This window comes from Clupea harengus, chromosome 21, assembly GCF_900700415.2.
Source record: "Clupea harengus chromosome 21, Ch_v2.0.2, whole genome shotgun sequence".
NCBI classification, from domain to species: Eukaryota; Metazoa; Chordata; class Actinopteri; order Clupeiformes; family Clupeidae; genus Clupea; species Clupea harengus.
The window spans coordinates 10,238,876-10,254,196 of NC_045172.1; the positions used below are offsets into that span (position 1 = coordinate 10,238,876).

A 15,321-nucleotide genomic window follows, 5' to 3' on the forward strand; every position below is an offset into this window, starting at 1 on the left:
CTGAAGTTTCTTCTGAAATGTTTCTTACGGGCTTCGGAAAAACAACGTAAGAAAAAGACATCCTTTTTTATTTTCACCTTGAGATTACTGACGGGCTGTTACTCTATGCAACTTGCTTTTTGGTTGGGTCTATGTTAAGGAAAACAACGAGTTGGTCATATAAGGATACTAACACATCATTTACACAATATGCAGGATATCAATATTTGAATTGCATTAGTTATAATGTAAAGGGCTTGGGCAATCCAATCAAGAGAAAAAAGATATTGAGTCAACTTAAAAAATTACACTGTTCAATAGCAATGATCCAAGAGACCCACTTGTCAGAAATAGAACACCAAAAATTAAAAAGAGAATGGGTGGATCAGGTCTACAGTTCTTCTTTTGAGAGGGGGAGGAAAAGATAGTGGCCATTCTTTTAAATAAATCAGTATACTTTAATCATACACAGACAGTTAATGATAAAGAAGGTAGATATATTATGGTAAGAGGGACTATTGATAGTATTAAAATAACACTGCTGAATTTATATGCCCCAAACGAAGACTGTATTGACTTCTTTAAGAATATAGCAACGTTATTAGCAGATAAAGCAGATGGGATTGTATTAATAGGAGGGGATTTCAATTGCATCCTGAGACAAAATATGGATAGGCTTCCAGCAGAAACTGGTTCTGTATCTAGAAAGTCCTCTACTCTTCGGGCAATGATGTGTGAACTGGGCTTGGTGGATGTTTGGCGCCACTTGCATCCCAGGGAGAAGGACTTTACTTTCATGTCACAGGTGCATGGCAGTTACTCTAGACTGGACATGTTCCTGATGTCTGGATCAGATCTATACAGGGCCAGTGTTTGTAAAATAGAGCCAATCACTATATCAGATCATGCCCCAGTCATCTTGAAGATAAATATAGGACTAATTAAACAATTCAAATACTGGAGACTCAATGTCTCATTGCTCAATGACGAATTAGTTAAGGAAGAAATACACAAAGATTTAATAAATTACTTTGACATAAATGATAACGGAACTGTCTCCCCCTCCATCTTATGGGAGGGGGCTAAAGCAGTGATGAGGGGAAGCATTATCGCTATTTCTTCCAGGCTGAAAAAGCAAAGGTTAGCTCAACAGGATACATTAGAGAGAGAAATTAAGAAACTGGAGACAGAGCATCAACAATCCAAGAAGCAGGAAGTACTGCAAACGTTGAAAGAAACTAGGAAAAAACTGGATGATCTGTTAACCTACCAAACAGAGGGAGCATTGCGATTCATAAATAGAAAATACTATGAAATGGGAAACAGAGCAAGCCGCTTACTGGCTTTCCAGCTGCGTAAAGCTCAATCCAGCAGGACAGTACACAAAATAAAGGGCCCAGACAGTGACAAGATATTAACACAACCAAAAGATATTACAGAGGCCTTTGCTTCATACTATAGAAGGCTATATGAAGAGGAAGCAGACCCCCATAAAAATGAGAGGATGGAGTCATTTTTTAAATCAATTAAACTGGCAAAATTAACATCAGAAGAGGCAAACATGCTGTCTTTACCAATTACAGAAGAAGAAATCAGAGAAAATATCGTAAAACTTAAAAACAATAGATCCCCAGGTCTCGATGGTTTTTCAGGAGAATACTACAAAACATATGTAAATGAGCTGACCCCAGTTTTATGCAAAGTTTATAACTACGCACTAACAAAGGAGGATCCGCCTGGGTCATGGTCAGAAGCAATAATAAGTGTCATCCATAAGGATAATAAAGACCCAACCCAATGTGCATCCTATCGTCCAATCAGCCTCTTATGCGTAGATCTTAAAATACTTACCTCAATTATAGCGAAGAGAATTCAAAACTACATACATAAACTTGTTAAACCAGATCAGACCGGTTTCATTAATAATCGCCAGGGCGTTGATAATGTCAGAAGAGCCCTGAACTTACAAGCAAGTACAGCCAAAAGGGATACTCCTTCAATGCTTCTCAGCTTAGATGCTGAGAAGGCATTTGATAGGGTTGACTGGACCTTTCTCCAGCAGACCCTCAGATATATGGGCTTCAATAATACATTTGTCAAGTGGATTGGTATATTTTATAAAAACCCTAGATCCAAAGTCAGAGTAAACGGTCATTGCTCCAACTTCTTCCCCCTGGGGCGTGGTACCCGCCAGGGAGATTCTATGTCCCCTTCTCTATTCGCATTGAGCATTGAGCCTCTAGCAGAATTAATAAGAACCAATCCCCTCATACAAGGCATATCCGACGAAGGAATGATTCAACATAAACTACCTTTATTCGCAGATGACATATTATTATTCTTAAAACGCCCCATGGTCTCTATTCCTGCACTTCTAAATAGCTTAAATGATTACAGTGCTGTGTCAGGATATAAGATCAATGCAAACAAATCTGAAGCCATGATGATAAGTGGTGAATGGCCTTTACAATTAGATGAGTTGGTCTCTTTCAGGAGATCTAAGCAGGGATTTAGATATTTGGGTGTTATTCTCACTCCAAAACCAACACAACTATATTCTGAAAACTAAAGCAGACTGGTCAGAGAGATCAATCAAGATCTTACCAGATGGGATGTATTGCCCTTGTCACTTTTGGGTCGGATAGAGTCGGTGAGAATGAATATCCTACCGAGACTCCTTTTCCTGTTTCAATCTCTGCCTATTCTAGTTCCACAATCCACATTTAAGCTGCTTGAAAAACTTGTATCTAAATTCATATGGCAAAACAGGAGGCCCAGAATCCGTCTGAAAATATTGATGATAAGCAAAGAGAAAGGAGGACTGGGTCTACCTAATCTAAAAATGTATTACTGGGCAGCCCAGCTTAGAGCAATAATGGCGTGAATGGTCAAGGATGAGGAAACTGGGTGGGTATCTATTGAACATAACTCTTTACCAGGGATATCAATATCTACTCTTCCATTTCTAAGTAAGCAGTCTCAGAAAAAAATCAAAATAGATAACATATGGGTCAAAAACACACTAAAGGTCTGGAACAATGTCCAAAAGCAACTAAAGGGATCTGTAGCCTTGTCAAGGGCAATGCCCATACTAGGAAACATAGAGTTTCTCCCATCTCTGGTTGATAATACCTACAGAAGATGGGCTGAGAAGGGACTAAACATTATGAATCAATTATTTGATGGAAATACTTTAAAATCTTTTTCACAACTCCAAGACAAATTTGACTTGCCCTCAAGTGACCTATATAGATATCTACAGATACGACACTACATTACAAAGCACACAGACTGGGATAGTATTAAAAGACACCCTATTAATATTGAGATCCACTTCATACTTAGTTTTCAGCAAACTGTGTTAACCAAACACCAAGTGTCTCATATGTATAAAAGGTTGATGATAGACACATCAGATAACACTTTACACATTAAAGGACAATGGGAAATGGAACTTAACACAACTATAGATGATGATACATGGGAAGATATTTGTACTGCGTGTCACAAGGGGGTTGGTAGTCAGATGTGGAAAGAATTTGACTGGAAGGTGAAGATAAGATTCTTTAGGACTCCTCTGAAAGTATCAATGTTTAAAAATAATGCCACTGACAAATGTTGGAGAAATTGTGGTATGGTTGGGGACCATACCCACATATTCTGGGATTGTCCCGTGATACAGACATACTGGAAAGGCATCAAGGAAGAGTTGGAAAAAATCTTTGGGACTGATATTCCCCTGGACCCTTTGTTCTTTTTACTGGAAAAAACACAGGAAGAATTGTTTACTAAGGACCAGTGCTATATGTTACATATTTTGTTGATTATTGCTAAAAAAATTATCACTATTAACTGGATGAAGCATAGCCCTCCTACAATAGCTCAATGGATACAAAAAGTCAGACAGGTCAATACAATGGAAAATATGACTGCTATCCTTCAGCTAAAAGTACCTATATTCGTACGAAGGTGGACACCTGTCATTCTCTACCTGAATTAAGAATATCAATCTGCCTAACGTGTGATGTATCTCTGTAAAATGACCCTACTGTATGTATCCAATGTATGTGATGACTAAAAGCCCAACCGTAAGGTGACTGTTTTTGTTTTGTTTGGTGTGTCTTTTTATTTTATGATTGATGTTGTACCGCAAAAAAATGCCTGTAATGATCATCATGGGCAATAAAGTTAAAAAAGAAAAGAAAAAGACATCCGACAAATTCATGAACGCTTGAAAATGTGTTCCTACGCAGCAGAAGTGTTCTGAGCTGTGCTCCACCGGAAGAGTTTTCTTAAATTGAAAGCACGTTCTCGTGCTCCTGAATCTCATACATACACGCCCCGCCAGCTCCTTATAAGGGCACGCAACCGTAGTGACGTGTGCAGTCGGAATCGACCGAATCTACACGAAAGCAACTCGTAAACGAGTCATGTCAAAGCGGAAAGCGAGCACCGTCGAGTAAAGGCAGATCTAACTTCAACGTGCAGAGGTGGACCGTTGCAGGATGTAGATGTGTCCATTCTATTCCACTATAGCTATATCAACGTGATTGAGTTTAGTGCTTATTTATTTATTCACTTACATTTGCAGTGTTCGTGTACATTCACATTTACATTTAGTCATTTAGCAGACGCTTTTGTCCAAAGCGACGTACAAGGGAGAGAACAGTCAAGCTAAGAGCAATAAAAAACCTGGTGTAACAATAAATACTACTTTACATAAGAAATAGAAAAACGACCTAGAAGGGAAAAAGAAGTGCAGGAATGTAACTGCTGAAGTGCAAGTTAAGCACTAGTCAAGGTGCCAGTTAGGAAGGGAGGTGCTCTCTGCAGAGTTGGGTCTTGAGATATATTGAATTATTGACTATGGCATATATTTATTTAAACTCTCAAATGCCAGTCCCTTCATTCCCCCTTTTCAAGACTTAAGGTCTTGAACATAAATCTTTGTTGTAAGACCAGAGTAAACGCTTGCTTAAGTCTGGGTGAATACAGTCAGTCTCTCTCTCTCTCTCTCTCTCTCTCTCTCTCTCTCTCTCTCTCTCTCTCTCTCTCTCTCTCTCTCTCTCTCTCTCTCTCTCTCTCTCTCTCTCTCTCTCTCTCTCTCTCCTAAAAGTGACATGCTCTCATGAGGTAAGGCGAAACCTTTTCCTATCAGGGTACCCCACACTTTTTGCCAATTTTGGTGGACCCCTGATGTTTTAAGGGGAAATTCCTTACCGACGTTATCTCAAAATAACCGCCCTGTCTCAGCCGTGAGAGCCGAAAAATGTAAGCAGAGAAATACATACTATGTACATGGTACCCATTCGGAAACATGAATTTACAAACATCGGGAACACATAAAAACATAACTACACATGATGACTTATAAGATGAACTTAAACAAAAATGAAAAATGTTAGGATTAAACAATAGTACAGAAGATAACGGATTATGGGAAATACATTTCCTTTCTGGTTACTGAGGTGTACATGACATGTAGCATTACTTTATTGTAATGTGGGTTGACAGTTGATACAGTTAAGTGAGTGTCTGTGTGTGTGTGTTTGTGTTTTGATGTTTCAGTTCTTAGTCTCATGTGGTCTTCTCTGTGTATTGTGTCTTGCTTTGTTTAAAAGCAATGGTTGACTGTGACTGTCTGTTTTGGGAGGGGGTAGGAACGTGTATGTGTGTTTGTGTGTTTGTGTGTCCGTGTGTGTGTGTGTGTGTGTGACGGTGTGTGTGTGTGTGACGCTTGGCTTGTCTCAGTTGTTTGCCCTGCTCCATATGGGGTAATTCCGCCTTCGGCAATTTTCCGATATGCTGTTTCGTCAAAGTTCTTGGGTGGGGGTGGGAAATTGTTTCAGGTGTTGCCGTGCTTCCTTGGAGTTGAAAGGTGTCGATGAAGTTGATGGTGATTGAATTAGCGCTGTCTGGGATGTGGATGGCTGAATTAGCGCGCTGTTTGGGTTTCCAATGGTCGTGCTCCTCCCCCTTTTGACACTGTGGCGAGCTCTATCGGTTTTGTTCTTCCAACTGTGAGGGCCGGTGGTAGAGTCCAGGTGACCGTCAACTGATTTGCTTCTGAAAGAGATCTTAACAAAATAATTAATCTTATGCAAAAGGTTTAATTTGCGATAGATAAGCCCAACGATGTCGTCCGGTGTCGTCCATTCCCTAAGGACAGGAAGCCAAATGTTTCTGATTGCATAATCGACACATCAGATCCTGTGAAAGAAATGGAAAGTAATATTTCCAATTCCAACAGTTTACCCTGAAAACAAGTCAGTGAAAAGTCATGTAAATTCATTCATACAGCCGGCCGGCACACAGACACACACACATTCATTCGCTTGCTCCGGAGACAGATGTTCATGCCTAGAGAAAAGGAAACAGGCTGTTCAAGTTACAGAATTATGTCATAAAGCCCCTTTTGTATCCAGATTCCGGTGGCCTTTGATATTTTCTTTGTTCTTCATAATTATTTCAGCGCTCCAGGATCATTTGGTGAAGTCAGACATTCAGCCAGGCTAAGACCTGTTTGAGAAAGAACATTCTGCAATTATCATCTTATTTAAGATATGCATTTAGTAGTAGGATAAGCCTTTTGTAAATCTTACACCAGATTAACCTTTCCCCAATAACTGCTTTCTATGTAAAAGTTAATGTCTGAATGTGATGCAGCCAGGGAGGCCACCTGGCGGTATGGATCAGTGATGTTCGATTTACCCAAACTTCTGAGAAGATTTAAAATCTCAGAGGTCGTGTCAGAGTCCATGCCCCTCTGCTGAGACTTGTCTGTGCTTCTATGTCTATTTCTACAATTCTTGGGCCAATGGCCTGACTTCCCACATATGTGACAATGTAAATGTGTGGGTGTATCCTGCCTTCTTCCCTGATAACTATTGTGAGAGGATACGTCCTGCACTGCAGCTATCTTATTGTCATTAAGTTGTGCTACACTAGCTTCAGCTCTCTGTCCCCAAGTCAAAAATGCTCCCCAGTCTCTGATTACCGGCAGACTTAAGGTCCATCTGTTGGTATCTTTCATTCATATTTCTAGAAGCTGTATCAATTATAAAACTTGACCCGAGAGTTGGCATGTCTGTACGACAGACAGCCAGGGTCCTGTGTTTCTCTGTGAAACGGTTGATCCAGCAGTTAAAACTCTCTGTTGGTTCCTGGGTACAGGTTGACAGTGAAGTAAATGACTGATATCCTCTACCTAAAATTGCTTGAGTTATATTCTCACACTGCACAAGATGGATTTCCCAGGCCAGATCATTATCTGGCATCCTCCTAGGCCACTGTGCATCAGCTAAACGTGAGGCATAGCCCAAAGGGGCTTTGGCTTTAATTATAGTAGCTACCTCACTATATTCAAGAGAAAAGGTAATCACGGCATCTTTTAACTTTACCCAGAAATCAACATTTGGATTTTGTGTTTGAAGTGGCGGCAGAGGCTGCAAAATATGGCTAAGCGCTGCAGGTGTAGCCATTCCCAAGTCACCTCATAGTCCATTTATAAGTAACATTAACACCCTGGACCCCATTGTCCTGAACCTCTGTTGGTGTCACAGGCCTAATCGGAGCCATCTGAGGCATCTGAGATAACACATTCTGTGAAACAAAAGGAGCAGTGGAGTACAAGTTTACTTGTGGCTTCAAATCCGGAGGCGGGGGAGGGGCTGTAGGCACATTAGTATCCGTTACAGCGGCAATTTCAAAAGACCTCTCCTCTACCTGTAAAACGGCTTTATCCACACTGACCTTCAGTTATTAGCTTGGCATAATCTGCAATACCTTTGGGATCTTTAACATCAGTAGGTGGGACTTTTCCCAGTAAATTCTTAACAATTTCTTGAAGCTTGTCAGTATTCTGTTTCATACTTTCACGCAGTCTAGGAAGGGCCGCTGGCTGGCCGTCTGATTCCACCAAGAAACCCTGTGAACGCTTGTCCATCTGCTCATGAGATAGCGAGAATATCTCTTTTCAGACTTAATCTCTAACACCCATTCACTAGCTTTTCTGATTCCCCATACTAGCTGAAAACTATCTTTTATCATCTCAATTTTAATTTTCTCATGTTTTATATAATTTCCCACACTGGCCATTGCAATCTGAACACTCAAAGGGACTTTATGTCTTGAATCCTGGTTTTCCATCTCAAAAGACTGAATCTCCACAATCTAATGTAAATAATTTACAAATGTACAAATATTAAAACGCTGAAGATCCTTTTTCCAAACACCCGTTATGACCACAAACACTTCTATTGTCTTGGGAATAATATCTGAGCGGTAAGCAAACCAAATAGAGTATGTCAACAAGTACAGCTCAGACCGCCTTGGACTAATACCCACACATAGAATCTTATAAGACCCAAAACTAGAGTGTTTTGTCAATTTCTTGAAAATCACCCAAATAAAAAAATAAAAAAATCTGTTTTTACACAGGATTCTACTTCCTATATTTCCCAAGATTAGGTAAGTACCATGAATTGAAGTACTTACCACAGTGTTGTGTCAAACGGGGTGAAGAGGATCTCTACAGCAGAACTGAAATCTCAAATACAAGAAGTAATATCTCACGGTCGGAACCTCCACTTCATAGGAATTATTTTATCCCAATTATCGGAGACTCAGTCAAAGTGAGGAACAACCAAGGATCCAGGTTTATTCTTTCAATGATGCGCACCAGAGGAGGAGAGAGAGTTAGATTTCACTGAGTGTAGTTCCACCTAATCTCTTTCACTTTCCAACTTTCCACTTCTCATGTTTTCCAAATAACACTAAAATTACCACTAGGAATGAGATATATTGAATTATTGACTATGGAATATATTTATTAAACTAACTCTCAAATGCCGGTCCCTTCATGGTGAATTTGAAAAGTCCACTCCTTCCATTTATTCAGGTAGTGCATCAGACTCAGTTCCCCTTTAGACATCTGAAGACTTGTGTCTCATTGAGAGAGAGTCTCAGACTTCTCAATCCAGCACAGAAGAGTGAGGTTAATCATTCCTTACACTGCCTGGAAGGAAAACTTTTTCCAACATAGACCTGAAAAGGACCAGTGGTATGTAAGCATTGAAACATCAATGTAACATTTATACTTAATGTAACAACAACAACTATTTACTATTCATGTCTTAAATGGGCCTGTTTCACATAGATAGTTTGTAGTTAGGCCAGTCTTAATTTTGCTCACAGATTAGTCTAATACAAGTTTCACAAAAATAAAGACTGTCTAATTTTAAGATAAAAAAATGAGATGCCTTACCCTCTGGCTAGCTCAGGCCAAAGACCCATGTAACCATGGAAGAGCGGTTAACGTCACAAAAGGCAAATGTTTGACCATTCATTTCGATGGGAAAAAAGGGATGAAAAACAGCAATAACAAAAAAGAACATTCATGTTGTGAAATTGTGCTGAAAAACACAAAGCTGAATATGATGGGTACAAAAGGGAAGTTATAGCTAACTATGGAAGTTATCATCAAAGAACTAAACAACAACCAAACAAACCTGAAAAAATTTAGCCAGGGTTAAGAAGGTTACTTTTGAAATGTTAAAGGCTACAGATTACTAATTAAAAAGTACTGTAACTTCTTACATTTGATTACTTTTGATTAGTTGATTAGTTTGATTGTTCTCAGTAACTGTAATTGATTACAGTAACTGTATTTTTTACAATTACATTTATTTTGAAATTGAATGTGATGTATCTAGTAACTCCCTAAGCCTGATATGATTTTAGCCTAGACATGGATTACAGAATAAACTTGTTGCATGAATTGCCTCCTCTGCTTTTTAAACTGAGAACTGACACTGAGAAATGAAATTGACAGTGTGTATGCTGAGGAAAAGATTACATGAGATTACAGGGGATACTTTTGTGTACTGCTCCAGGGCCGAAGTGTTCTATATTCTAAACTCTGGGGTTATCTCACTTTCCCTTCGGTCTGCGGTTGATGAGCAAATTAATTGCAACTTGATTTGGCCAGATTATTTATTCTCCACACTGGTTGCACAGAATTCAACGTTACAGCAACATAACTTTACTCCGGTCGCTACATCTGATCTATCCGTGTGCATCACCCTTCTCTCTCTCTCTCTCGCTGGCTCTCTCTCTCTCTCTCTCTCTCTTGCTCTACCACACCCACCCTGTAGCCTACGTGTTGCTCCATTATACATTATACATTTATTATACATTTATTTATTTATATTCTAAATATTATGGTTTCAACCTGGAACCATAGTGCGAAAATTTCGATTGACGTTGGCGTATTAAATGCAGCAGGACAATTAAAAAAAAAACGTTCCCGGAGCATGAAAGTGTAGTCGGCGATAGGCTAATATTGACGTTATGGATACATTTGTGACACGAAATACAAAGGTTGTCGATTGAGAACCATTCGCGAAGAAGACAGCTAATCCACCAAAAAATCAACCTAAAAGAAAATTTCAAATTTCAATAAATTTGACAATTTTACAACACATTACATTTAGTCATTTAGCAGATGCTTTTATCCAAAGCGACGTACAAGGGAGATTTTAAGATTGGCCAATTGATAACACAATTGCATAGTAGGCCCTTTTTCTTTATTTTTGGAACTCAGCCCATTTGAGGCAAGGATTGACACCATTGCACTTTTATTTTCTCTTTTTCTGTACTGATGTTACTTTTGTTATTGATTTTCTATATTTGTGAACTGATGTTACTTGTTATTGATTAAGATTTAGAACTTATCGTTATTTCAATAAATTAGATAATTTTAAGCTTGGCCTACCATTTTATTGGAGCGATGAGGGACAGGTGGGGCTTGAAAAGGCCCCCTTGTTCCAAGTGAGGAATGACAAAAAAAGTTTGAGAACCACTGCCTACTAAGCTATATATGTACAACATTTTGTAACTAAATGTGTCAAAGCTTGCTTTGCTTTGCAGCTTTTTTTCAGAAACTAAACCATTTTTAACACCAGTTTGAAAGAGATTATTTTGCTAAAATGAAATGTATTTAATTTTTATTTAATAAAATATATAAAGGAATATTAACTTAATATGTAATATTTCATAATATCTATATAATAATATTCATTATTAATAATACTTTATTATGGAAAGACTAAGCTAAATGTATAACGTTTTGTAACTAAATGTGTCAACACTTGCTTTGTAGGTGACTATTTGTAGCTTTTTTTCAGAAACTAAACAATTTTTAACACCTGTTTGAATGATATTCTTTTGATTTAATAAAATGTCATAAGGGAATATTAATTTAATATGTATTATTTCATAATATCTATATAATAATATTCATTATTTAATAATACTTGTTATTTCCATTACAGACTCGATTGATCGCTGCCTGGATCTAGTTAACACTGGCACAGTCATATAATGCCATTGGATGGAAGTCTTCTGATGTGATTGAGGCTTTCAACCCCAACAAGAGGACTGAAGATAAAGGGCATCACCATGCATACCACTGTGCACAGATGGTTCACTGCTCCTCTCTGCATTACTCTCTACACTGTGATCTGTATTAGTCACGTGACTGGATTCACATATGGGGACTGCATGGTACATGACCCAAAGCAGTTCAGAGGTCATGTAAAGTTTTTCTGCAACAAAAAAAATCTAAAGCAGGTGCCACCAAAACTCCCACTCGACGTAACTGATATAAACATCGCTCACAATAACATCTCAGTGATAAAGAGTGGGGATTTCCAAAATCTTATACATTTAGGAACCTTAAACATCTCTCGCAACTTAATCTCTTGTGTAGAGAAAGGAGCTTTCAGAGACTTGATTTCCCTAACAGAATTGTGCCTGAGTGAAAACCGTTTGACCGTAATAACAAATGAATTCTTCAATGGCCTGACCAATCTTAAACTGCTCCTCCTGGAGAATAACTCCATTTCGACAATTGAAAATTCATCATTTTCTGTCTTCCATCACCTTGAGTGTGTGAAACTGTCTGGCAATAAGCTAAGAGACGTGGAATCAATGCAACCCGTTTTCAGGATACAAACACTGAACGTACTCCATATCGCACATAACAACATTTCAATTTTTCATTCGACTGATATTTCAAATAAATCCCTCAGACTTCAAGTGTTGAATTTAGCGCACAATCCTATAAACATTTTCAGGATTAGTGCAGATATTTTCCCCCACCTTGAGGCAGTCGATCTGTCGTTCTGTTTTTCAAATGGTGGATTAAAATGGGAAGTTCTGAACACAGATTTCTTTAAGAATGTAAAGAGGCTTGAAATGGCTGGTGTCAATGTCTCAGAAGTGAAATCCAATGCCATACTGCAAGCATTTAATAAGTCACTGGCCCAGCTAACACTGAGTGCTGTGCACCGTGCAAAATCCCTCATAAATAGCACTTGTCTGATTCCAACACTCACAGAGTTTACTTTGAGAGATAACAGAATCAGAAACTTAACAGGAACAGGGCTAGAGAAATGCTTTCAAGTTAAGGTATTGGATCTATACTATAATAGTCTTTCCAATCTGGAAAATGTCTTTGCATCACTAAAAAATCTTACTTCTTTACAACTGGGCTATAATAATTTTTCATACATTCCAAATATGATACATAATCTATCCATGTTGGAGACGTTAAACTTTGTATTTAATCAAATTGAAAAATTGGATTGTTTCACCTTTGGAAATCTTACCAATCTCAAAAATCTTTACTTGTATGGAAACAAAATTAATATGGTGAAGGACTGTGTTTTTAAAGACCTGATAAATCTAAAAAGCCTATACTTAGGAACAAACCATATTAGTTCTTTAGGAGGAGCTTTCAAAAATGGTCCTGCAAAGTTGGAACATCTGGAACTAAGCTCAAACTCCTTATCTTCCCTTAAAACTGATGACTTCAGTGGTTTAAAATCACTCTCTTCTTTGCGTTTAAATGACAATAAAATCAAAGTAATTGATAACGGGACTTTTGAGGCATTAAGTAGCTTGAGAGTACTAAACTTGCTGTCTAACAAAATTACAGATGAATCACTCACACCAGATGTTTTTTCAGGACTTTCAAATCTTTTACAACTGCATTTACAGAAAAATCACATATTGAAAAAAGATTCTTTTAGGAAAGCTCCTTTTTCTCATTTAAAATCTCTTCAATGGCTTTCAGTTTTATCTCAGTCTCCTCATAAAATGAAGTCTTTCTTGCCCTCAAATTTTCTATGGAATTTGACACATTTACAGAGTTTTTGGGCTCAGAATCTTGGGGTTAAGTCTTTACATGTAGACTTGTTCAAGGATAACACCCAGATCACCGAACTAGCCTTGAGTGGAAATGACCTCACGGCTCTTTCTCCTGATATATTCCTGCCCCTGCGAAAACTCTATAAACTCTATTTAGAAGAAACCCACCTGAAAACTTTAGATTTTCTTGTGCAAGCAAACCTACACCACCTCTACTATTTGCAGGTCAGCAAAAACCAACTTGCATCTATCAATCACTCAATTATCCAGTCTCTCCCTGGATTAAGGCTACTCGATATGCGAGGAAACACCTTCACCTGTGACTGCAGTATGGCTTGGTTCATCAAATGGGTGGAGGAGGATGACCTTACAGAAGTACTTGCAGCTAATAAATATGAATGTAATAGTCCTCCCAATTTGATAGAAACTAAACTTCTAAAACTAGATGTACAGTCGTGTAACTCACAAGATACAGCGTTTTTTTTTTACATATCCAGCTTTTTACTTGTGCTTCTGACTTTGTTCACCTCTCTCATCTATCACTTTCTACACAGGCAAATAGTTTATGTCTATTATCTCTTCTTGGCATTTCTCTATGACTATAAAAGGCAGGGGTCAAGCAAGTCATGTGGTTTCCAGTATGATGCTTTTGTTTCCTACAACGCACATGATGAACTGTGGGTTACTAGTGAATTGCTTCCCAAACTGGAGGGGGAACAAGGATGGAGAATATGTCTGCACCACCAGGACTTCCAACCAGGAAAGCCCATCGTGGACAATATCGTGGATGGCATCTATGGTAGCCGTAAGACTATCTGCGTCATCAGCCAACACTACTTGGAGAGTGAGTGGTGCTCCAGGGAAGTGCAGGTGGCCAGCTTCCGTCTGTTCGATGAGAAAAAGGATGTTCTGATCCTGGTGTTCCTGGAGGACATTCCAACCTATCGGCTGTCCCCATACTACAGGATGAGGAGCCTCGTGAAGAAGTGCACATACCTCAGCTGGCCCAAAGCGAGACAGGACCCCCGGGTCTTTTGGGAGAAACTACGAGTTGCCCTCGGTGCCAGAAGGGGTTCTGAGGAGGAGAATTCCCTCAGTGATGTGCAGAATGTTCTTTGAACCTTGTCAGATTCTGTCAAGGGATAAGGTCTTAAGCTCATGTTCAGTTTGACCTAACTGATGAAATCATTGTTAAAACTATGATTGCAGTAATAGTTTGTTTAGTTCATTAACTCTTTTACTAAATGAATGCTGATGTGAACATTTTACATTAAACTTTTTTTCTCTCTTTTAAATGCTGAAAAATGTGGACATGACCATACAAATTAACAGCACAGGAAAATGTTAATGATTTCATAGGTTATATTACTTATGCCTACTGTATGTATGTAGGTACATTGGTTATTTAGCTAAAACACTCAGTATTAATCAATTAATCATAGGGCGGCAGTGGTACAGGAGGTAAAGAAGTCGTTTAGTAATCAGAAGGTTGCTAGTTCGATTCCCTGTCGATGTGTCCTTGAGCAAGGCACTGAACCCCTAATTGCTCCTGATGTGCAGTGTGCCATCAGTGTAAATGTAAAATGTGTATACATTGTAAGTCGCACATATGTAAGTCGCTTTGGATAAAAGCGTCTGCTAAATGACTAAATGTAATCAATAAACATATACACAAAAGAGCAAAATAATTTGTGATTACTTCTTTTAATCAAAGGATCCTCGATTCGCAGCAATTGCAGCCTTGTAGACCATTAGCATTCCAGTTTGTGAGGTAATCTGCAGAAAATTCACGCCGTTACGGTATTCATATTAGGACATCCTCAGATCTCAGACTCAAGTGTCAGACTCAAACGAAAAGGCGTCAGGTCTCAGACCAAAAATAGTCAGACTCAGGCGAAACGGCTTCAGTCTCAGAAAAACCTCTGTCATCCTCACACAAAACTTTGTCAAACCAAACTGCGTCATTCTCACACAAAACTTTGTCAAACCAAACGGCGTCATCCTCACACAAAACTTTGTCAAACCAAACGCCGTCATTCTCAGCAGAACTTTGTTAGAAAAAAAGTTGTCAGAGCTAGATGAGGGAGCTGTTGACTAGCTTTCTGAATGAGCTAAAGTAGCAGCTTTTAC

At 38.7% G+C, this 15,321-nt stretch overlaps 1 protein-coding gene across 1 annotated transcript; it reads left to right on the top strand.

Moving 5' to 3' along the window:
* The first annotated feature begins 8,956 nt into the window (after positions 1 to 8,956).
* On the top strand, positions 8,957 to 14,698 carry LOC105911654 (toll-like receptor 13). The gene is made up of 2 exons (XM_031558980.1): positions 8,957 to 9,040; positions 11,313 to 14,698. The coding sequence occupies exon 2, from the start codon at positions 11,440 to 11,442 to the stop codon at positions 14,308 to 14,310; it is 2,871 nt and encodes a 956-aa protein (XP_031414840.1). The 5' UTR covers positions 8,957 to 9,040; positions 11,313 to 11,439; the 3' UTR covers positions 14,311 to 14,698.
* Positions 14,699 to 15,321: the final 623 nt, after the last annotated feature.